At 40.6% G+C, this 24,970-nt stretch overlaps 1 protein-coding gene across 2 annotated transcripts; it reads left to right on the top strand.

Annotated features, from left to right (window-relative positions):
• Nucleotides 1-1,974: 1,974 nt before the first annotated feature.
• Nucleotides 1,975-24,970, top strand: ZDHHC7 (zinc finger DHHC-type palmitoyltransferase 7). 2 transcript variants are annotated; one of them, XM_068955823.1, is made up of 8 exons: nt 1,975-2,292; nt 8,455-8,540; nt 11,301-11,623; nt 14,440-14,564; nt 19,667-19,763; nt 20,240-20,321; nt 21,609-21,739; nt 22,731-24,970. In XM_068955823.1, exons 3-8 carry the CDS (start codon nt 11,318-11,320, stop codon nt 22,905-22,907), a joined length of 918 nt encoding a protein of 305 aa, XP_068811924.1. In that variant the 5' UTR covers nt 1,975-2,292; nt 8,455-8,540; nt 11,301-11,317; the 3' UTR covers nt 22,908-24,970. The 2 variants fall into 2 exon arrangements, with proteins under 2 accessions (XP_068811924.1, XP_068811925.1); XM_068955824.1 differs by lacking the exon at nt 1,975-2,292 and adding an exon at nt 5,433-5,679.

Here is a 24,970-nt window from a genome sequence, read left to right on the forward strand (position 1 = left end):
ATCCGGGAGAGAATTTCTTGGTTCCAGCCTATATTCAGGTTACCAGTCATTATGCATCACATTAAAAAAGAATAATAGTCCAAGGAACTGCTTTGTCCGTACACTTTTTCTCCGCGCATTGGCGCCCGGAGGAGCGTTCGCTGTTTGCCTGTTTTAGGAGGCTGCACAAATAAGTGATGCACCATCCAGTGGACGAATGCGCTAGTTACATGGTGGGAACAAATCCTGAAACGTCGGTTCCACCCAACTGATTGTAAAACTTCCACCGAATGAGAAGCTCTTACTGCCAAAGCATGAGCGGGAACTACTGGAGCATCTGATGTCACAGCGTGGGCAACGTGCACAGTCCTGTTTGGCTGATTAAAAAACAAAAATCCACAGAACCTAATGTTTTTTTAACTTCTGAGTAACTATCATACATCAGCCAACCTGCAAAACATTTTTTAATTTTATCAAGAGTTCAGCTCATTACAATCAGCCACGACGCACCCCATGAGTATGTCTATGAGAAAATTGCTTTTCTTCACTTTTTTTTTTTTAACCTCCGGATAAATGATATGTTTTAGCTATAGTAAGGTAAAACATGCAGGGAAAGGGAAGACTTAGAAAAAGATCTGGCCTTGGGTGTGATTTTGCCTCTTTGCCACATTTATATACTCATTTGAATGAATCGCGTGACCTCCACAGACAGGTTGGTGTTAGACTAACTAATTTTGCATCGTGTGGGAAGCCCGGCTGTTGGGCTTCTAAAGTCCCCAAATATTTCAGCACAGAAACGGAAAGGTAAAATAATTCGAGAAGTGCACAAACACATAGCTGCAAGATTTTCTTGTATGGAGCAAAAGTTTTAACTGTATCTCCAGAATAGTAAGAGGAGCAACCTTTAAAACGGAGCCTTATTTCGTTGCATCAATAGAAACCTGCCAAGTTCTTGCTTCCGGGGCCCCGTCAATGGGGATTTGCGTCACCGGGTAAATCTGCCTTTGGGTTTAGGCACTAAAGGCAACGCTTAGCAGGAGCCACAACCCCTGCGGGCCCTGCTGCCCGTGTCCCGCTAGATGGTGGTCATGCGACGGGGAAAAGCATGGAGGTGCAAAGCGTGCCGCGTGGTGCCCGTCTCGGTTTCTCGTCCTTCAGCTCTTTCACCTTTGTGTGTTTTAAGCGCATCGTTAGCTGACACGCCGGCAGGTTGGCTCTTTTGCATTTCCCTTTCCTAGCTGCCGGGTATCTGTTTTTCCGAAGATGTAGTGGCACCGTGGGGCAAAGCTGCTGGAGGGGAAATTTTACCAGATGGGGAATGTGCTCATGGGAATATCGTGGAGCATTTGGGCTGCAGGCTGGAGGGTGCAGCCAGCGGCACCGTACGCGCTGGGGATGGGCAGCGGGATGGCGCCTCGGGTTTCTGCCCCTCCGAGCAGTATTGCTCCCCGCTCCCGCCGGCCCCAGACCCCATCATGCGTCCCAGCCCTAACAAGGCCGCGCTGGGCGAGCTCCGCGTCTGAACTCCGCCACCGCTCCAATCACGTTTAGACTCAAATCGTGTTTTTTTTTTAAATAAAAAATAAAAAAACAATCCGAGAGGAGGCAATGCCTCGCTCTAGCCGAGTGGCTCAGGCAGAGCCCTGACGAGGCGGCCGGCGGAGGCAGCCCGCTCGCCGCCGCGGCTCGGCCGCCGCTGCGGTGCTCGGCGCTGCACACCCCGCGGGCAGCCCTCCCCCCCCCAAGACAGCCCGCCCCGCGCATGCGCGCCGCCGGCCCGCACAGCCAAGGACGTCCCGCGGCGGCCCGCCCGCGCGCATGCGCACGGCCGCGAGGCGCCCCTCACCCCTCCCCTCCTCCTGGGCTGGCGGGCGCCTGCGCAGGGCTGCCGGGGGAGGGGAAGGAGAGGGGAGGGGGTGAGGCGCTCGAGCGCGGCGCCTGCGCAGTGCGCGCCGCTCGGCTTCCGTCTCCCGCGGCGCTTCCGGGACTCGGAGCCCGGCGGAGCGGCCGGGCAGGGCAGGGAAGGGTTCGGCGGCGGCGGCAGTGGCGGCGGCCCAGCGGCATGGGCTCGGCCCCGCTCCCGGCCACGGCCCCGCCTCCGGCTCGCCCCACCGCCGAGCTAACCCCGCTCCGAGCGGTGCGCCGCCGCTGAGGTACCCCGCCGGGGCCGCCCCCCCCCCCCCCTCCGGTCGCGGCCCCCCTGAGGCAGGCCGTCCCCGAGGGGCCGGTGGGGCTCGGCCGCCGCTTAGGCCCGACCCGGCCCGGCCCTGCCAGGCCCCGCGGGGCCCGAGCGGCGCCGCCGCCGCGGGGAAGGTGAGTGCGGACGAGCGGCGGCGTGTGGTGGGGTCCGGGCGGGTGTCTGCTGCGCTCCTGCCGTCTTTCAGGTTATTTAATAATAATAACGGCAAAAAAAAAAAAATCACCTGTCCGCAGTGGTGTGAACAAGCGTGCCCGGTGCTACCGTGCAAGGGCGGCCGAGCCCCGCTGGGAGGGGGGCAGCGCCCCCCCCCCCGCCCCCCTCAGCCGTATCCCGGCTCTGGGGAGTTTGGCTGAATTACCTGGTGCCAGTTTGCCTTGTTTGCAGGGAGGGAGAAGCAGCGCTTCCAGGAAGCGGGAATGCAGATGCTTTGCCCTTTTAAAAATGAAAGGGGAGAGTTGTACGGAATAATATGCAATTTGTGCCATAAGGGGGGGGGGAAAGTGTGAGACTGCTGGCTTCTTTCTGTGCTGCATATACAGTTGTATAATGGTTTCATGCTGCTGAATTGCACTGATGTCACTTTGCTTTGAAGACATAATTAGGTTGAAGTCGCTAGGGCTGTACACAGATTTAAATTAGATCTTTTGAAATAGATACTCCCTGACTTGCAAAATTTTCAGATAAAATAGGGTGCTATACGCATTCACTAGTAGATGAAACCAATATAAACTTTCTGAGTTTATTAAGAGTTTAATAGCTGAAAGCTCTTTGTGGCTAAATGAAACTGATAATACTTCTCATCTCTCTGAAAACTTTCTAGCGTTTACTCTAACTTATTATATTTTGTACCATCTGTAGCTGATGAGTTTCTTGTTTATGCCTTTTATGGAGGCATAAAACTTTTAAGGGAAGCAAACTGACAGTATACTGCAGCAATCAAAAATCTGAAAATGAAGAAGGGGAAGTAACCATCAGACTTCACATGTATCTGATGTGAGGAGCCATTGAAACAAGGGTTCTAACACTCTCTTAATCAGTATTGAAAACAGAAGAACCTGGCATGCTTGTGAAAATAGTCCAGGGTTGAGCGTTATGTTTTGGGACCTGAAAGGAAGAATCACTTCTGGGCATGGGTAGAATAACAGGTGGAAAAACATGCTTACCAGACTGATGTTGCAGTGCAATCAGTGAGTGTGATAACCAAGCTACCTTCAAGTGAGTGTGAGGGTGTAGCATAAATTGATAAATATATATATTAGAATAAAAAATTATACTTTGAAGTAGAACTTTAGGCATCCAACTGCTGTTGGCAAAGGAGGAAAACTTCCATTTTTCACTTAACAACACTGACGTGTATTTACTTTCCTAGTTTTCTGAAGTCTAATCTGAATATGTTTGTGGCTCTGTTTGAAAATGGCTAAGATATAAAAGCCAGCCACTAATCACATAGATTGTGCATGTGACCTCCTCTCAGTTGAAGGGTGCTCTTTAATCCAGAAGTGTCCTGTCCTTGTTGTAGCCCAGTGAACCCATCACATATTGGATAGTGGATTGTGTATATCATTAGTGGGCACTGAAGTCCCATGAAATATATCCTCCTTGACCTCAAGATCCATGAAGGGGAAAAATTCTTATCAAAAAGATGCTTTGCTGAATATCTTAGATGCTATTTGGAATTTTGGTACTTTCTGAAACCTAGCGTGGTATTGCAAACCTATTGAGTTTATTGCTGATGAGCAAAGCTCATTAATGCATTTTATAAATGCATGTTCTGAAGAGATGCGTAATTTTTCTTTCATTTGACATAACTTATTTGTTTCACACAGGATTCTCAGTATTGTGATTTGGGATATTTATAAGATGTTGCCAACATAAAGACATGAGTAATTAGATGACCAACTTCCCAGTAAAACATCCGTACTTAAGTACTTCTTCTTTTTCTTTGTCTTTTTTTTTTTTTTTGAGATTGTAGAGAAGAAACATATCCCCTTTTCATAGCTGAAAGAAACACTTTCAGTGTTTTCCTGTGGTGTGGTGCTTGCTGTTGGAAAGGTCTAATAAGAGACGAGCATAAGGAGAATCTTTAAAATAGCTTTTAACTTGGCCACGTTAAATATTTGCTCACTGAAAATTGTCTTTTGAATTCATAGGTAGATGTTAACGTGTAAACAGCATCACATTATCTGTGTGCTTACACTGTAAAATATCACTAATGAGGACATGTTACTGATGACGTGGGATAGACTTGAGAATAAGTTGCTAATGACACTTTGGGATGGTGTCTCATGTTGTCAGCGTAAGCTATTTAACCTGCTCTTTTTAGGAGGTGCATACACTGGTGCACTGTATTGCTTATGTCTGAGGTTGTAGAAATTGGAGGTATATCTTTGTAATTACAGATAGCAAAAGTTGAGTGTGTCAGGGCTGATCTGGGAGTGTAACTGATGGAGTTGCTCTTCTGAATACTTGCAGCTTGAGCAGTTTTTGCACAGGCTGTGGTTGCTGAGAAAGTTCAACCTTGCAGCCCTAGCGCCTTTCCTTGTCCACAGCCAGGCTGTTGCTAGAGCCGAGCTAAACGATTTTCAGTACAGATATTGGTTGATGTAGTTATTGGAGTAGTTTGTTTGATGTTTGCAGTTTGGCTGTTTGCTAAACCAGTCAGTCACTGAGCAGAAGTTGAAAGCAGCCACAGTTTACTTACTAAATGGCTTTACAGTTTGAATTGCATGTATCTGTAATGAAAAGTTAGTTATCTAAATTAGACGTGATTATGTCTGGACCTTAACTGATGGATTGTTATCCGTCAGCAATGAATGGTCTGCATTGTCCGTGGAGTCGTATGCAGTACTAGGTTTATCCATTCAGTTTTAAAAAAAAAAAAAAAAAATTGCTGTTACTGAAATTGTTTACACTCTAACCTTTCGGTGAGACTACAGTTCTGTGATCTTGTTTTGCCACTGATCCTGTACTTTCTAGGTAGGATTTAAATCCATCTTATGTAAGCAGTATCTGTTGGTGTCCCTACAACTATTGACCTATCAGTACTCAATCAGAAAAGTTGAAATAAAGGCTTTTTGTTTACTGCAGTGAAACTGAAAAAGCAATCTTCAAAACTATCCCTTCCACAGTTTAAGAAAGTAAGCAACCAAAAGAGACATAGGCTTTGACAGCTAATGGATTTTTAGTCTGTATATCCATTCTTATCTGAATATTGATTCTTATCTGTATGTCAATAAAACAGTAGGAGTGGATTTTTTTTTTTTAAACAGTGTTTTTCCTTTCTTCCTCAAAAAATAGCAGGAAAGAGGACTGTACTTAACCCCCAAAGCACGTTTTTTTTTTTAGAAGGGGGAGGTTTCCTTACTGTTATGGACGATACAGAGACCTTATGAAGATCCGAGCAGGGAGAACTGCTGATGCAGTGAATCTTCTCTAGCCCCGATGGAAAAATCTAAACGTATTAGGAAAAGGCATTTTAGAAGATGATCTTTCCAGTGATCGTGAGTTTATAATAACTTATTCGATTACTGTTTTTACATTATCATATGTTTTCTAAGCAGCCTGATTATCATTTGTGAATATCATTGTTACTCCAATAATTTTTTTGCGATTTGGGCCTGCATTTCATTAACAATAAGATGCAAGTAAAATAAGGCATATTCAGCCCAAGAATTTCAAATAACACCTAAGAGTGGAAGTGTGTCAGAATTAGGTTTAAGATAATCATCTGTACGAACAGGTAACATTTTGCATGGAATGTGTCAGAATCTGCATCTTGTGTCAGAATATAACACTGAAATATTCAGCATAAGATACAGATTTTTAAAAGGCTGATTTTAAAAAAACTGTTGCTTAGAGTAGTAGGGATTAAAGTATCATTCTTTGTCCTGAAGATCTGTACTTCAAGTGTACAAGGAAAGTGCAGTGTAAGTTTGGTTAGGACAGGCATTGCAGCAAATACATCAGTAGTGCTGAGGAAAGCCGTAAGCATCTGGATGGGGGTGCTTAGCTCTCCATAAAGTGTCAGTGCTTTTCAAGTGTTGATTGCCTTCCCCTTGAAGGGATCAGAGTGGGGGGGTACTGGAAAGGAGACCAAAATACATGAGTGGGGAAATGGAAGAGGGGAAAGGAGTCGTGTTCAAGTGACAAAGTCTATTATTATCACAATAGCTGAACTGCTGTTGCTCCTCCATGTAAACCAATAACTGTTAATGCTACGAGAAACACTGAAATATTGAACGGAATTGCACTGAGGATTAGAGAATTAACTGAACAAATCATGAGCCTGACCATTTTGTGAATGAGCTCTGCCTTAATCATTTTAAATGATTACTCTGACTTTAATATTTCAGCTGCGGAGGGTTAGTATGTCGTCTTCTGTTTCTTGTCATCATTGACTCAGAGAATGGGTGGGTAGCACTGCAAATTAATGCGATATATTCAGCCTGTCTTCTTTTTGTGAGTTGCTGCCTAGCTTCCACAGAAAGCCATGTCAATGACAGCTTAATGATTGTAGATTTCACAATATTGTGAAAACTTGTTTAACAAAAGTATAAAAGGTTCTTTATAAAGCAAAACAAAAAGCAGTCAGTAATTTCACTCCGATACGTGTACATAATAAGCATTTGCATTATCTTTTAGGCTTGCAGTAGAATACACAAATTTGTTTAAATAAGGTAGGAGCCTTCTCATTTTCAGGGGAAATCTGTTTTGGTATAATGAAAAGGTTGAACTTTGAAAATTTGAAAACATATAGCGAAGAACCCCATGAAATAATATTGCTTCTTAAATAACTTTTGTAACGACTAGTTTCAGAAGCTTTCAGTTAAAAAGAAGTGACTTAGTATTTGCTGTAACTGTTAAATAGCAGAATCTTCCTATTACTATCAAAATATATGAATTTAAACTAATGTTCCAAATAAAAGAATGAAGTCAGCATGTCAGGAAGCTTGCTTAAGTAATATAAAATAACTGGGAAAATAAACCTAGATACTTTTCTAGCCTTTGTTCAGACACAAATATAAAGTTCCTTCTACAAGCTAATCATCTTGTCCTGGACTGTGTAAAGCAAAGCAAGAAAATCCTCATTGGTCACCTACTGGGGATTTAATTTGCAAGACACTTGTTATAGCAGGCACCAGCAGGACTGAGAGAGAGAGCACAGCAGTGGCATTCGGATCTTGTTGCACAGAACAGGAGTCCCCAGACTAGTTTGCCAGGAATCAGTGCTGGCAGCTGCAGTGTACTTTCTGTAGGGCACGCGGGTGCTCACCTGCTTTTTGAGTCGGGACTTCAGGCCCACACCTCTTCTGCTCTCCACCTCCAAATAGACATCCAGCTCAAGGATCTGCGTGGCATTCCTGCTCCAAATGCTGTGCGGTGACTTCTGAAATTCGACTGTTGAAATTTTCAGGCTTTGAATTACTTGACTTTCTAAATCAAATGTATTCCCCCTTCCTCTCCTTTTATAATAAAAAGGATAACCTCCTAGGCTCTTAAAATCGTGATCTCTCACTTTACACTGTGTGTGGGGTTTGGGTATTACATCCTTGTAAAAAGGGAAGAATATGATTTAAGACTCAAGCTCATGAAATATTCATATTGTAAAATTAAACATAGTTATAGCAGCTTATGCCAGCATTTCAGTCATTATACTAGTTTCGTATATCATAAGTAATGCTGTAATTATCACTTGCCTATGTGATGGAATTGTAGCAAGGGAGAACCTTCTAAGTGCCCATTTCCATCGGCATAGTTTTGGGCAATTTTTTTTATATACAGATTCTGGAAAGAGTAGCTTTGTTATTTTAAATTTGCCAGAGCTCAGTGTAATTAAATTTAAAGCTATTCTAATTTTTTCTAGCCTATTCTACAATTATAAAAATAGTAGTAGGTATGTTTGTACCTAATAAGATCTTACCAAACACCTCGCTCTAAGCTCTGAAGGCAGTGGAGTAAGTTTTTTTTTTTTTTTTTTTTTTTTGGATACTTTTAGTTTGTAATGCTAAAATATTCATATCTAAATTGTGCTAAAAAAAATGAACAAGACTGAGATACAGGATTATTTGACATCCTACTATTTAAAGTTTTGTAGATTGTTCTTTATGATAGCTTGATTAATGTAAAATGTTTCTTCCCCAGTCAAAATCTTGCTTGCTGTACGTCCATGCAGTATATTTCAAAGTAGTCCTATCATAGTACACTATTTGTGCTTAACGTTAATTCCCTGAAGCAATAACACATTCCTAACCAATTTGTTGATGATGTCTTTTCAGATTACACCAGCTATGACTATCTGCATATCCTAGTGTAGCCTAAAGGAAGGACATGATGTCAGAATAACATACAAAACATTTGTGAGGTATGTGGATTTTTTCTGTTGTTTTACGTTTTTTTGTATTTTTTATACAATTAAACAAAACGAATATGGTGACTTTATGCCGTTTCATTTTCATGCTGAAATAGTTGTTTGCAGAAGTGATCAAAATTTCACGTTTGTCATGACCTACGCAGACCTATTGATTTTCAGAATCTTTTTGATGCATATTCTAGTACAACTTGTTGACCTGAGTTGCTGAAAACTTGTTTTGACTGGAGAATTGAATATTTCTTGTGCTGAAATATTACATCCTAGCTGGATGGAATTCAAAATTCATGTTCTGTGTGAAACTTCAGAATGAAGAGCTTGATATTTGGTTCATTGGTTCCTCTCAAACACTCCCAGGCATCTGAACAACAGGAAGCTGGCAGGGGGGGGAGTGATCTTTAGACAGCTCTTTGGGGGAAAACATTGAAATCTTGTTTGGAAAAATATTTCAGAATTACTTAGGTATTGACCTTTTAAACAAAAACTAAGTTTGAAAAAATTATAATATCAAAAAATTGAAAAAATCTAACACTTTTATCATTAGGAATTTAGTTGAATTTACCCTAAATTTCAGTTAAACAAACAAAACTTGCCTATGGAAAATATTTTAACAAAATACAAACTGAAAGCACTGTAATTGACTGTTTTGTGAAGTAGGGCCACTTAGCTCTTTTAAGAAAGTATGGCATTTTGGTGTGTATTTTGGGTGTGTTATAAATGTGACTGTCAACTTTCATATGCTTTAAGGCTTATTTGAAAGTTTATTATACAGCTTTTGGGGCTCTGGCGGCAGGGGAGAGAGTCAGAGAAAAACTTAAGTTTTATATGCCCTTTTTTGATGAATTGATAGCTGTTTTTACTTAGCTATCTTCATGCAGACTACATAATTAGCAGCTGGAACATGACTTTTGACTTTCTTTTACAAGTCTTGACCGCAAGGAGTGATTGATGTCCCAGAGTGCTTTTGAAGTCAGTTGGTATACAGTGTAATATTAACTATAAACATTCATAAAGATATCTTTAAGTAGCTGAAAAGAGTTGACTGTTACTTATCCAGGTTAACTTAAGTTTGAATGGTGTATGAGGAAGGTGAAATTTATTCTAAGGCGTTTTTCTAGTATGCAACCACCTTCATCCATGGCTGCATTCTAATGAGAGAGAAGACTTTTGTGTTTAGAAACAGAAAAAAAATGTGTGAATAGAAAGCAAACACAATCTAACGACTAGAAATTGTAACATTGCATTACCTTAGTCACTAGAGTAAGTGACCAGAGCTAAGTTTTAGTTAATTTTGCTATTTTGAAACATGAGAATGTAGCCCACACTTAACCGCGTCCTGCTGGTGTCTCATCCCAGAACAAACTTTAAAATAGCTCTGCAATCTGCATAGACTTGTTTCCATTTCTAATCTCTTGGGTTGCTCCTGCTTAATTCTAGCAGTAAGACTGCAGGATCATAAAAACTGAGTAGCTGGAATATGTTTATCTGGATTGATTCCTGGCAGTTAGAAATGAAGTTTTTAAAGTATCTAAAAATGCATAACTTCATCTGAAAGCTACCTCACACGTGGGTCTCTTTACTTAGTAATGGTCACTTTGACCATTTTAGCCTAGCAAAATGATGCTGTGCTCGAGATCTTGGCACGTAACTTAAGAGTCATAAATCCTACCAGTCGTATAGAGGCTACTGTTAATGCAGGAAAAAATCTGAGACTTCTGCTTTGCTGTCACCAATCAATATAATGCTTTCAAGCTTCTCTAAGGCATGGCCTTTAATAGCATGAATCAATATGATTTTTCAAACACAGTAACGTCTAAGGTAGCAAGCTATTCTTGATGCATAATGCTTAAATTATAATTTGTCTCCTATTTGTTGAGAGCGCTTCAAGTTCTGCCGTTCCATATCATTGCTTGTTAGAGATCTCTGAAAAATAATTCTGTTTTCATGAAAAGTATAAAGGTTTCAAGTCTTGTTGTTGTTCCACGTTGGAACAACAACAAAGCCTTAGAAGGGTTTTCATGAAATTAATTATTTTTTTTCCTTTGAAAATCTGATTCGTGTAATCCATTGCCATGCTAATTTAGCCGCTGCCATTTGCTTCCCTTAAGTCTGGTCTGATCTGAGACCGTTTTGTCAGTTGTCCAATATATTTTTGTAACGGGCTTTTTTCCAAGACAAAAGCACTTTTGTCAACAAATTTAGCTGTTTTCTAACATGCTCTGTTTTTTTTTTGTGAACAATTAACAGGAACAGGTTTTTTTTTTTTTTTCCTCATTCTTTTTTTCTTTTGCTGTTCACTGGTTTCCTGAAGCAGTATGAAAAGACAGCAGCCTGGTGCTTTAGTTTGCTAGTTTCTGAGACATAAGCTGTAATTTAATGAAGGCTTTGCTATTTTATTTTGAGATAAAAGGAGGAGACTGGTTTTTTAACAAAAGCAGAATAATGATTTACAGGCATCGGCAAGGTGGAAGTGAAACCGCTCCTAAATCTCTTGGTCGAACATTAAAGTCGCGTGACCAAAAATGAAGTTATGGTATCGTAATGCTCAGTAAACAGTTCACAGATTTGTTGATGAAACTTTGTAAATGGTTATCTTTTGGTTACAGAAATATTTCAGCTTTATGTAATCATAGAGCAGCTTTTGATCAAAAAAAGTTAATTCGTTTTGAACCTGGCTATGTTTCCTCTTATTAAAATGACAGCAGCTGTATTTCAGGCTTCTTTATGCATAATAATGATATCTGATTTCTGCAGGGCAAGTCCAGAAAACCATGCAGTCATCAGGGCACAGATTCCGTGATGTTGAGCACCACCCGCTTCTTGCTGAAAATGACAGCTACGATTCCTCTTCCTCAGAGGCCGACATGGCAGAAAGGGTTTGGTTCATCCGAGATGGCTGTGGTATGGTCTGTGCTATAATGACATGGCTTCTGGTTGTCTATGCAGACTTCGTAGTGACTTTTGTCATGTTGCTGCCTTCCAAAGACTTTTGGTACTCTGTGATCAACGGTGTTCTCTTTAACTGCTTGGCAGTGCTAGCTTTGTCATCTCATCTGAGAACTATGCTAACTGATCCAGTAAGTATGCAGTTGTTCCTTGACGTTGCATTGTTCTGTCATGTAACTCAGTCAGCTGCAGAGAAATTTGAAGATGTGGTGCCTGTCCCTTCCTGATAGGACAAGTTGTATTAGTTGTACATCCCTCAAACTGGAGGGACTGTATCTATGCTTTTCCTGTTCTGTTAATGAACCATAAATGAGCTTTCACTTGAGGAGCAGGCAGTGTAAAATGAATTATAAGGGAGAGGAAGGCTACTGAGAAACAGAGTTTTTGTTGAATATTAACCTAGGGTCTGAGGAAGCTACCAAAGTGTTAGTCCTTTCTGTCCTGTATTTTCTTGCTGCTCTTCCTGGTAACGTTTTCAAAGCTTAATAAAATTTGTAGTTTCATCCTGTTGTATTATTTGAAATACGTCTTCTATATTATGAAATGTGAAAGAATTTTCAGAGGTAGACATGCTGGAAAGTCTCATTCACATACTGTGATACCAAGTAACAAGGACTACATCGTAAGTTATTGCGTTTACATATATGGAGTCAATGGGAAGTGAGACTTAAGCTGAACTAGCATGCAGTTGGAACAGGGTAGATGTGAGAGGTCTTAAACGGACTCATGTCTTTGGACTATTACTTCTTCTGCTTAAGACTTCAAGAGATGAAATTGTTTATTTTCTACTAAAATCTATCCCCCTTTTTTAGGGAAGAAATCTGGAGAGAGAGGGAGGAGGAAAAAGTCAATTTTCTCTACTTTTGAGACAGTAACAGTATATCTAAAAGTTATGGGAGTGTTCCGAATAAACACCAGGGTGCGGTAGTTAATGGTTTGCAAGATCTTTGGTTCGCTTCTCAGGCCGCACCCGGTGATGAAACGTTATGACTTCTGCAGGCCGTGACAGTTATGAAAGTGAATAGTTTAAGGATAGATTGCTTAAAAATATGTACTGGTAAAATAGTGTGTCTTTCTAGACCCAGGTGATTGTTTATGGAAAAACATGAATTTGAGATGAATCACTACCTTTTTTCTTTGCTCCCCTCCTTCTGACTCCCTGAATGGAAGGCAAGACTATGTGTTATAAAGATTGAAGGTAAAAGGAATAAAGTGCCTCAAAGCACATGAATTATAACATGCTATCATAAGTATAAAAACAGATTGTCCATTGAAAGGAATTGGCAGTAGTGTGAGATTATTTCCCTAAATGTTTAATAAAGCATATTTTTATCAGCAAAATGGTAAAGGCATGGCCTGAAGGCGTGGACCTATTCCTTAGTGACAGGTGAATAGGTGAATTCATGAGTTGTGTTGTATAAGCATAAATTTATCTGGAACTGGATAAATTTGTGCTCATAGGAGTTCTCTCTGTCTTTGAGGTAGTTCGTGATGCCTACACTAAAGCAGTTTCCTGACTTAAATGAGAACACTCATACTGCAGAAAACACTCCAGCGGTGCAGCGTGAGTGTTTGAGAAGCACTCTTTGAGCCTGTACCTATTCACAGGCCAGCTGGCTCAAGTTTGAAGCACTGCTTAGCCAGAGAGCTTTGTTTTGGTGCACAAGAGTTCATCTGGGGCAAAACTTGGACTGTGTCTCAGGCAACACGAATCCCAGGTTGTTATTCCAGGCCGTAGGCAACAAAAACTTTCCGCTTAGGTAAAGAGGTGTTTTGCAATTAAATGTGAAATGTCTGCCGGTTAGTTAATTCTGTCCCGAAAACTTCCTTAAGGTGTCTGTGTAACGTGAGGATGTTGCCATTGGCTTTTATTCGTCAAGAAGTAATTACAGAATGTTGCAGATGACTTGAGCCAACCTGGCGAAAGATATTCCTGTGTGAAATAATACCGACTCCTGCAGGAGTTAGTACAGAAAGGCCATTGCACTGTCATTTTGCATCCCAGTTTATTTCACAATGACTTGCTGTCGCAAACAAGCCTTTAGCTATATAAACAGACAGAGTGACAATGGTAGTTTCCATTATTTTCTTCTTACCATCCAAAGTTAGATTCTGATCTTGCAAGGCTATAGATTAATATTGCTATTGGAAGAAGCAATCCTGCTTATTCCTGTCCTTTCATCACCTTCCTCCTTATATCAGCACAGCTGTTTGTGCAGCTCTGTGGTGAGCAGCTCAGAACTAATCAGCTAAAAAATAACCTCTTTTTTTCCTGCTGAATTATTTTTCTTCTGGATCAGTTCCTTTGGCTGTTCACCATCTAGCTATACAAACTTGCACGGTAGCAGAAGGGAACACTGGGCGTAGAACGAAGAAGCTGATGGTGAGAAAGCAGTGGTTGTTCGTGCCAACGGTGTCCGAGCTACAAACTTAAGTGTAAAGGAAAAACGGGTGACTCACGATTGTAGAAAAGTTGTGTACGTAGCAGGGGCTAAATCTTGGATTCGGAGAGTTCAAAATAAACATCCTTCAAGTAGTTTACTCTGCTGAATTAACTTTTGTGGATGGTTTGACCTAACAGTTAATGTATGCCACTGTAAAGAAAGCATGTCTCTGTCAGCAGTGCTTGCTCAGAGTAACCTGTAAGCAAATATTCTACCCATAGTGCTCACATCTGCATGTGAAGATGTGTATTCCTTTGTTTTATGTGTGCTGGTGACTGCAGGTCCTATCAGAATTATGTTAATACTTGGCCATAGATGAGTCTTGCTGAAGTGAAACAATTTGAGATCAGCCAGAGGTAATTTATTCACCTGGTGGTTCTGGCTTATGGCAGACTAGCTTTAAGTAAATTAACTTATTTCAGCAATTATACTGCGATTATGTGCTTTTAAACACTCTCATATCGTTTAAAAAGCTTTCTGTCTTTTAACTGAAATGATTTCAGGGGGCTGTGCCCAAAGGAAATGCCACTAAGGAATACATGGATAATTTGCAACTGAAACCAGGAGAAGTGATCTACAAATGTCCAAAGTGCTGTAGTATCAAACCTGAACGTGCACACCATTGCAGGTACGCCGTAATCGTCTTTAAAGCAATTGTGTGTATTGAATCTTGGAGTAATGTTCCTGATATTTGTGTGTTAAATTTTTTTCAACCACTTTCTTACTGTATCCAATAAACTTTCAAGTTCATGTATTGCAGGATAGTTTGTATATGTAATATACTACAGCCAAAAATGAATGTAGGTCGGGGAAAGAAGCAAGAGAGTCAAGAGTTTTTAAAATAATCTTATTCTGGTGTGGTAATTCTTTTTTGATCTGTGACCTTTTCCGGTGCATCATTCTAATTAGTGTGCCTCACTTCTGATAATGCAGGGCAAAGGGAAAAATCTCAAGGAACTTTCTGACAGAAGCCAGTGTAAGAAATGACTTCTGCAATCTTAAATTTAGAAAGTAGAGATGTATTTTAAATTACCACTTTAGTTTGTAGTCTTCCTGTCTTCATCAGATTTCATTGGAAATGGTGTGTGAATTGGTTGCTTATTTTTCCCAAGCTGTATGCGTAATCAGTTAAATGCACCTCTGTTTACTGATGATTCATTTTAGTAAGGAAAGAAGTAATGTTAATTTGAACTTAGCATGTTATGTAAAAGGTAGCGAATCTATCCTTTCTTTAATTAGTTCTCGGCCTTTTGAGTTTTCAGACACTGTGGATGCGTTTGTCATGTTTATTATGTGATAATTGAAGATAGATATGCCTGTATAATTAGAACTTACATAAATATGTTAATGATTCTGGTGGCTCTTTCTAGGTGTGAGGAGTGATATGCATTGAGATGCATGGCAATATTAAATTGTAAGCCTCTGAGTTGGTGCCCCTTAAAAGAAGAGTGGAGGTTTTGTCAGGACTCTGAAACCATTCTGCAAATTTGTGGTTTCTAAATTAAATGTCTTGGTGTTTGTCACTAATCTGTGTGAAAATTATGACTGAGTTATTTCCATTACAATTACTCTGCCTTGGGGCTGAAGTCTTGTTTTTATCTGAGATGTGAGTGGGTTTTGTATCTGGAGTGTGAAGGGAAAAGTTCCATATATAGATAGTCAAGTATAGAATTATCTTCAGCTAGTTTATCTGGGTCGTAGATTAGCTGTTGCACAAATGCAGATAGCAGGTCTGGCTTTATGTGCAGCAAGCGTGGTTCTGGCTGGCTTTGGTAGTTCAGAGCAGGCTGTGTGACCATGGTGTGCTTGCAGGGCAGGCTCAGGTGTGGAGCGATACAGCAGCTTTCTTGTGGCAGAATATAAGCTGTTACACTCTGGGGATTCAAGACAGCTTTGTGCAGCCTTGGCACTGTGCGCGTGGGATATGGGGAAAGGACACCCCAGAGGCTCTGCTCTGTGCGGGTTGGATCTTGCTAGTTTTCTCATCTCAGATTCAGGCTGGCTCCTGCAGAGACTTTGCAGGTATCTTTCCAAAGCGTTTCCCACATCTGAAATAAAGACATCTTATGTTGAGGTCTGCATCTGAGCAAAGAAGGTGGAGTACTGGAGAGCCTGGAGCTCCTGCAACTGTGCCGCTCTGCGTAGGCAGGGTTTACCCCTTAGACCTGGAGCTGACAACAGCCTAGGCTTCAGGCAGGCCTTGCAGAGTTACCTGTGTACATCTGGGACGTCATCCCCAGCAGGTACTGTGTTATCTAGGATGTTCCAGCAGCCTGTGATCCCAGATAGGGCAGCGTTCATCAGAAAGTTATTATTTCTTCAGGGAGGAGGGATCATCTAGTTAGGAACTTCAAATATGCTGTTTATAGCAAGAGATCACGAGACTTCCCTTGTTAAAGCAGAACAAGAAGGGTAGTGTCTGCAATGAAGGAAATCTGCAATGCTTTCAGAGGGTTTGTTTGTCGCTATCCCAGGGTTTAGGGATCTGACTTGGTAGGTAAATACTCTTCTATGCCTTGATAAAATGAACGGCCAAGTTCCACATAGGTGACAGAGATACATTCTGATGCTTAAGACAGCACGTAACTGGCTTCGCAAGATACCTAAATGGTAAGTCTGGAAGTGTGTGTGCCTAGCCTTTTGCAGCCTGCTCCCATGATGTTCTTGGCAGTAGGCTATCTGGCTTAATGGCCTTTTTTTGTAACTGTTACTCATACCATATATGCTGCTACTAGCTGCGCTTAACTTTCCTTGTGTAAAACAAAGGATGGTTTCTTTGTAATTTTTTGAATGTTGACTCTTGAATTTACCTGCATGGACAGGAAATGGACTGGAAATCAGCTGCCAGCATCTGATTCTTTGCCATAGATTTGGCATTGCAGAAGTGTACCGAAGAGAAGAAATGTTTATTCGATTATGCTGCCAGCTTTTTAGTGGCTTACAAAGCCATTCCAAGAGCATTAAGAGGATGGTCTAGTCCCAAGCAGTCAAAGTGGCAATTTGCTGATAGAATAGGCTTGAAAATGAAAACTGAAGTTGGTTCCTGTTGTGAAATAGTTGCACTCAAAGCCACAGTGCATGTTTTGAGTAGTAAATTATTAACAGAAGAGGCTCTTATGATGCGATTATGAAAATTGTTGTGCAACACTGCAAAAGAAGTTCTTTTGAGGAAGAAAAGTAGTTTTATAATGCACGTTAGTGGTGGGAAAAAACAACAAGAAATCTTTATTTACAGCTAAGATATCTGGCTTCAGAGAAATACATTAAATTCAGTTTTTCCTGCGAAGTTAACGTTTTCAAAACAAGGAGGAGACTTATCTTAAGTGAATGTTATATCATTTTCACGAACTGCTGTTATTTCTAACCGATCTGGAGTTGCTGTGTTTGTATATGAGAACTGTTGTGAAGAATCACGTCACTGAGATGTTCTCGTTGGTCTGCCTGTGAATGCTGTTCTCCAAACCAATTTCTCAATTGTTTTCTTTTTTTTTAATTGTCTTTGAAATATAGTACTTAGGCCATTAGCTGTGTCTTTTGGAACATCAGCTTTGGCATTCGGAGGTGAAGCTGCACCTTTAGTTCCCTGGATATATTCAGCAGCAGCAGCAGCAGCAGCCCCACGTTGGAGAAGTCCTTGCTTTGCGCACAGCTGCTCACGCTCACTTGCCATCCTGCTCCTGCCTCTTGTGTAGGTGGGCGCGTTCATGTAACTGCACCGGGAAATGACCCAGGCTCCAGCTAATGGCCTGATTTCCCGAAACTGTTCTTGCACAAGCATCTGTGCTGCAGGGACAAGGGAGGGAAGAGAACACGAGTGGCTGGGGTACGGAGAAGGCAGCGCTGCTTTTTCAGCATCGTTGCCAGATTGCTGGCTGGAAGGGTTCGTGGAAGCGTGGTGTTGGATTAGAAATGGAAAAGGCAGGGTTCCAGGCAGCTCATGGCTTGGAGAGCTCCCAGTGGGCTTGCGAGAGAAAAACGATTGAGGAAAAGTGTGTCCTGCCCACCTCACGCCCTTCGGTGTTTGGCTTGATTGAATCTGATTTGACTCAGTACTTGCTTCGGTTTTCTTTATGGAGTGACAGTATGAATACCGTGTTACATTAAGAGGCATGAATATGGTGACTATAGTTAACCCACCTTTCCCACAGAGCTCAAAAGTCAGTGAGAGGCTGAACTTCTTGGCAAGCCAAGAAGGGAAAAAGTGTTTTTTGAAGAGTCTTCTGAACACCTTGTCTTGAATCGTGCTTGTCTCATCTGCACTAGAGAATGGTTACAGTGTTTGGTCATGGTGGTATTATGTTTTTTACATGTAACTGGTGCTATTTAAAAAGTAATTTGCCTCAGAAGATGAGTCATCCTTAATATCCACAACATAAGAAGCAGTGGGAATATAGAGACTGGGTTGTGATAGCTCAGGACAACGGAAGCTTCTAAGGAGCTGTGGGAGGTCTGGGTTCCTCTCACGCTACCCATACAGGAGTATGTTCTGCTTCTTGCTGAATTGCAGCATGCATATATAGCTGCTTCTAGGCATAACGTAGTTTTTAAGAACTGATTTTTTTTTTCTCCCCACCTTTCTTAACTCTAGAGACAGTTTTGCTTCATGCCTTGTCATTGAACCCCCCAGGAATCATATATAAATAAGCATACATTAAAGGATTTTGAATAATAGTACCTAAATATGTGAGGCTGATTTGGCTCTGTATCTGCTGAAATGAAAATGCTTAGCCGTTTGGATATTCTGCGGGAAAGTTTGAAACGCTTTGTGTGTGGCTACTTTGAGTGCAAAACTAGCAAAATGAAATATAAGCATCATTTGACCTATTCAACACAACACGTTGCAACTGCTCTGTTCCTCTTGTATAACTGTTCTTGTTTGGCTGCAGATGGACATGAATACAAGAGAAATGAGCCTTCCAGGGCTGCACGGCCTAGCAACTGTAAAAAAGAGTTACTGAAATATTTGCCTTTTCTTTCTGGCAATTAGCTTGACTAAAATCTATGCAGAAACGAAGCCTTTAGTTTAGAACAAGCAAAGAACAGTAATGTTTAACAGCATTCACTAACAAGCAGGCAAAGAGTTTGCGCTGCTTATAGTTAGACTTTTTTTTCTTTTGGTTTGTTTTATTTTGAGGAAGTGAGGTGTGGCATTGTAAGCTATTCTCTGATTGAGATTTTGATTGCACATGTTCAGAACATTGAGAGATGTATGGCTAGTTAAAACTGCCTCAAGAGTGAATATTTCACTCTTGATAAGACTACTTTTTCTGACTTGTAAACCAAGTTTGCCTTGAAAGTTTGTAAACATGAAATAATTACTTTGTCTTAAAAAAAAAATTTCTCCAAAAGGGAAGTTCTTATTTTTATAATCTTTCATGAGCTTCTGCTCATTCAGTGCCATAAGCGTCTAAAACAAGTTACTAGATGTACCTAATTCTGTGTTTAGTTATGCAATGATCCTCTTCCAGGAATATGTCAGTACTAACTTTCTTGTGGAGTGTCTTATCTATATGGTCAGATTTATAATAGGCAGAAGCTGGGACGTAAGTTCGTAAATGACTTCTTTAAAGAAGTGCAAATACAATGTTAGTAAAGTCACTGTTGTACGGTGCAGGAATCGGCTCTTTTCATGATGAACATTAGCTTTTGGCTACTGGGTATTCTCATTTTTACATTAAAACGTGTGCAGTATTATTTTGCTACGAAAGTCTCTCTTTTCCTTATCTTTAGTATTTGCAAGCGATGTATTCGAAAGATGGATCACCACTGCCCATGGGTGAATAATTGCGTGGGGGAGAAAAATCAGAGATTTTTCGTTCTGTTTACGGTAAGTGCAAATCAACAGCAGCTTGATCCTAGTATGAGTCTACCTTGATTACAGCAATTTTGGTCATGTTTATTAGTGAGTAATGGCTTATGGTCACAACCGCTTCCTCCCTCCCTCCCCTCATTCTACCCAAGATATTCTCCGTGCAGGAAGATATTTCTACCTGTATTCTACCAACATACCCGTATTAATCAGTGTTTTGTAAAGGGCTGTTATCTTAATTCACCTAACTTTACTGTGTTTTGGTAACCGTTGGTGAAATTATGGTGTGATTTAGGGAGCTAATCTTTACACTTGCATAGTTGCCCAAGTTTGAATCTAAAAAGGTGATTAGAATTTATTTTTACATCGTTGTATTAAATTAAAAATGGAAATAGGAAAATACATTCGCTGTACAGTGGTGAAGGCTGGCTGTAAGGAATGTCTGGTGTACTGCCTGGCAACGGTCAAAAGTAAGCACTCTCTCTTATTTCCAGATGTATATAGCCCTAATTTCAGCTCATGCGCTCATACTGTGTGGGTTTCAGTTTTTCTCCTGTGTCCGAGGGCAGTGGACTGGTAAGCACATACTTAACTTTCACTGGCATAATCAAGCAGACATTAAAGGAAAGTCAGGGCGTTCCACTTTTTTGGACCCCATGTAAGAAATACTGGACTTTGCTCTTTTTAAAGTGAGGTCTTGAAAATCTTTCTGTACCTGTTTGCCAATCAGTCCAGCTAGCTTAGATGAGTTGTGTTTTTAAGTGTTGTAAAATCTTCCGTCTCTCTCTCTCTCTTTCTCTTCTCCTAATCATTCACTGTAAGCGCTGTGGTTGTCACTCGCTTCCCATACAGAGAAAATTTATCACCTCTGTAATAGGATAGGAAGAAATGGGTACCTGGGCCTCAACCATCTCAGCAGCGTATTAGCTGAAGCTACCAGCTGGGTTGTGTGTCACACCACAGAGCTGTGAACAGCTGAAACTTAAGCTTGTTTCCTCCCTGATTCTGTTACAGGAGTCAACTGTGGGGCTCCTGTAGAAAAGAAATTTCCTAAACTGCCTTAGCGGTTTGTTTAGGGCTCTGACTTGCGTTCCCTGATGGACCAGTGCACCAGGGCTGACTCTGATCTTGTGCCTTTGAGAGAAGATGGTTGATCGTGTGTTCTTCCCAGTACCTAAAGCAGCAAGAGAATCCATAGGACCACTTTCACTGAATAGTCTATTAAATGGGTGGTAGCCTAGTAGCTTTTTTTAACCTGAAAAATTCCACTTGTTTTATACAGTCCCACTTCTTCTTTGCTTAACTGATTAACAGAGTTAATTAATTGATCAGAGGATCTCCAGAGATGTAACTGAGTGCAAGTCACAAGCTTACTGCTTTGTGTGATGCTGGAGGAAAAAAAAAAGAAATTGCAGCAAGTTGGAAAATCTGAATTAATTAGCAAGTCAGAGCTGACAGTGGTGATGGTTTTTACAACCTTTGTCATGCATGAAACGTCAAGCTGCTGTCATCTTTGTGTATGTGCAGTTCTGAGTACTGTTTTAAAAAGTCTCATGTGCAAACATTTATTTGCTATCTTGTTTGCTTTAGCCTTGATGTATTGAGGCAGGAGTGCAGTGATGCAGTACTGTATGCTGTATAGGAAGCCGGAAGTGTAACTTTCTTAAAATTCTTTTATTTCCTTGTATAGCAAGCAAAGCTGCTACAGTGATAGAGAGTAAAGTCTGATGCAACTGTGAAATACTGTTTTAAGTGCCAAAACTATTTAGATTTTATTGCTGTTTGTTGAAGAGGGGATATACTACTCTGGACTTGCTCTTCAGATTTTGGGGTTTTTAATGAGTACACTTATCCTTTTCACAGAATGCAGTGACTTCTCCCCACCTGTAACTGTGATCCTGATGATCTTCTTGTGCCTTGAGGGTTTTCTGTTTCTCACTTTCACTGCAGTCATGTTTGGCACCCAAATCCACTCAATATGCAATGATGAAACGGTAAAAGACCGCTATTTTCATATGCTTTGACAATTCTGCTCGAAAGATGTGATTAGATGTAGTTTTATTTGCATGAGGGGGACTCTTATGCTGGAGATTGCTGCGTTATCTGCTTTTCTGACATAAAATTTATAGTTAGGTAGTCAGCTAAACAGGTTGCACAATTTCTGACTTTATTTTGGACTTGCAGTTCTAAACAGTCACATTCTGAATGTGTGTTATAAGAAATGGCTGCTTTCCTCAGATGTATGCTTAAACCAGCTATCAGCCCTTCCTGCTGTTCTTCTGCTTTGCTGTATTTAGTAGAATATAACCATAATTTGGACATTTGCCTCTCTTGCCTGCCCCTCTCTGCAGTGTTAAGCCTTGAAAGGATGTTCTTTGTGCTGGATAATTGACTGGAAACATAAGGAATTTGAATAATGCGACTGTTCAGAATCTTCTCATCTGATGCCGTTTAATAGTGTGCTTCTGTATTGAAGAACTTTGTGTTACTCAGTTGAAAAACAATTGGTTAATATCCAGCCTTCATTAGTGGGAAGTCAGTAGAGAAAATGATCATCAGAATAATGCACTTGGGAAAGCAAGCTTCAATAATTGCAGTAAAAGAACCTTCCTGGAAGCTTTATTGCCTGGTTTCATAAACTGAGTAAACATCTTTTAGCATAGGTATATTGTATGCTGATCTTCTAGCTTTCATATCAACCTTTCGTCATTTTCGTTCAGTTTGGGGTATGTGTGGGGGGGGTGGGGGGGAACGGGACCAACCTGTTTCGTATTCGTTGTATGTTCCAAGTCTTCTACTCTGTACCTGCAGGGTTGAATCAGGCGTTCTTATTTCTTCCTTGCTAAATAAATAACAATAAGAAACTAATCTACTCACTAGCTATACATTAAAAGAATGCCAAATAGCCATAACTGTTGATAATTGCTATTACACTTTACTAGACTGTAGACTTCAGTGTTTCACTGCATGTCTGTTTCTTTGCAGGAGATTGAAAGACTGAAGAGTGAAAAGCCAACATGGGAGAGGAGACTACGTTGGGAAGGAATGAAATCTGTTTTCGGGGGCCAGCCTTCGCTCCTGTGGATCAATCCTTTTGCAGGATTTCGAATCAGGCGGCTTCTACTAAGAGCAAAGAAAGGAGGACCTGAGTTTTCTGTTTGAGTTTAATTATGCTGGAACTTGCAAGAATACTATATAATATTTATTTGGGGCCAGAAAGGCTATCTACATATAATCTGTGACCAGGTGAAACTGTTACCAGACATTTGCTTGTAGCAAGCAGAGTTTCGTATGTTTGTCACAGACATCTCATTAACTTTCGGAGACACAAACTGGATCTGTAATGGTCTTAAAAACGAGATGACAAAGGAGAAGCGCGTGGTCACACTAGAGAAGCCAAATGTTGTCATGCTACTGTAATTTATTTTATGAGATTAATTATGCATTTTTGTTAAACCCTTTTTATTTGGTAAATGTTTGGGGAGATACCTGTGTGTTTTTATAAAAAAAACCTATGTACTTAGGTGCAGTTGTCAATCATAAGGAAGAGCGTTATGGTGAAAGTTGATCTCAAATGAGACCCAGCCTTCTAAATCCAGTTTTCAGGGAATAGCGGTTTGTTCAGTTTTAGTTTATATTTCAACTTGTCCTAATAAACGGAGCTGTAGTCTTGTGTCCCACTTCAGACACACATTCCTCATATGCAAGTGATTCAAGGGACTTGTGCACATGGCAACATAACACGTCAGAGGCACTGTTGCACCCCTGCCAGATGTCTTCCCAGGCTCACAATAGCATGTCTCATGTTTGGCAGTACTAATCTTGTGTGGCATTTAGGTAAGTTCTAAATGTTCAGTAAACAGTACTTTTAACTTACAACTACGGGCTGAACTCTGCCCTCAGATATGCATCTTCAGTTCTTAGTGCGTTGATTCTAAACGAACGTATGCTTAGGTGTCTGAGGATGGTATTTAGTCCTCTATGCAGGAATAAGTGGGACCAGTGACTGTGTCCTCATGTGTTGGAATTAAAACGAATGTACTGCAGACTGGAGTTAATTAACCGAAAGAAGGGTTGTTTTTGTAAGGTCTTGCTTTGCCCCTTGCAGACTTTTTATAGAAGGAAAGCTGTTAACTCAATGATCTCTTGAACAAAGACATCAGTGGAAGGAGGGAGGTTTCTTTTAGCGCTGACAGAGCTGCCTCTTTCTCAAATACAACAAATCTTAAGCACAGAAGAAAAAAATATCTGCAACAGAAAGGGACTTACTTATAATTTAGCTGTTTTCTGACCAAAACTACTTTCCAAAAAAAGAGAGCAGTATAGATCCAGAACTGCTTTATGTGGGCCTGACAAATAACAGTAGTGCTAAGATACATTTGTAAATCTACAAGTAATGAAATTCAGCTAGAAGTGGATTATTTAAACATTACATTTAGAATATTTTATATGTTATTACTAATTTGTTCTATAAATTACTGACAATGTAAAGGATAAAAAAGGAGCCTTGATGCGTAGCTTGAAACCGTGCCTAGGAAGTAAACAGCTCCCTGTTCTGGGACTTGCCTTAAACTTGTCCAGTCTTTGCTTTTGCTTTGCCAGTAGTACTGATGATCTGTCCCACCTCAAGCAGTTCAACGTGCTCAAGAATCTTGTATTAGTAAGTTTACTTACTATAGAAGCTGTACTTTCTTTTTCTGCTTCTCCATTTCTTTGTAACTGTGGCATCTTGATTCCAGCTTCATCAAGTTTTATACCATTGGGTGGGTGAACTTACTAAGCGATCCATTTATTAGAAATGACCCTGCAAACAAACCTGTGCAATACTATGTAATACGTTCACTGTGCTTGGGGGAGATGGTGTGTAGTACTGGAGAATTTCTAGGTGGGCGCATTCAATGAAATTGCAGCCAAATGAACAAAAACTGTATGTCTCATGTAGATGAGGGGAAAGTTGGAAGTTCCACAAGGATCTCTGCATATTCAGTTGCACATCTTTAAGACTGAGAGAAAATGTATCTGGCTTTGTCATGAGGCTCTTAATATGTATATTGTTTAATAAACTATCCTGGTGAAAATCAGAAAATATCACTTAAGGCAGTTGAACCCTGTGACTTAGCAAGTGTGTGCGTGTGTGAAATCAAGTTTACTTGGCTTTTCAAACCCTTGTTACATTGTAATTTTTTAATGTAAAAAAAAATAAAGTGATGAATTGAAGTCTTAAA

Source organism: Struthio camelus, chromosome 10 (genome assembly GCF_040807025.1).
Source record: "Struthio camelus isolate bStrCam1 chromosome 10, bStrCam1.hap1, whole genome shotgun sequence".
NCBI lineage: Eukaryota > Metazoa > Chordata > Aves > Struthioniformes > Struthionidae > Struthio > Struthio camelus.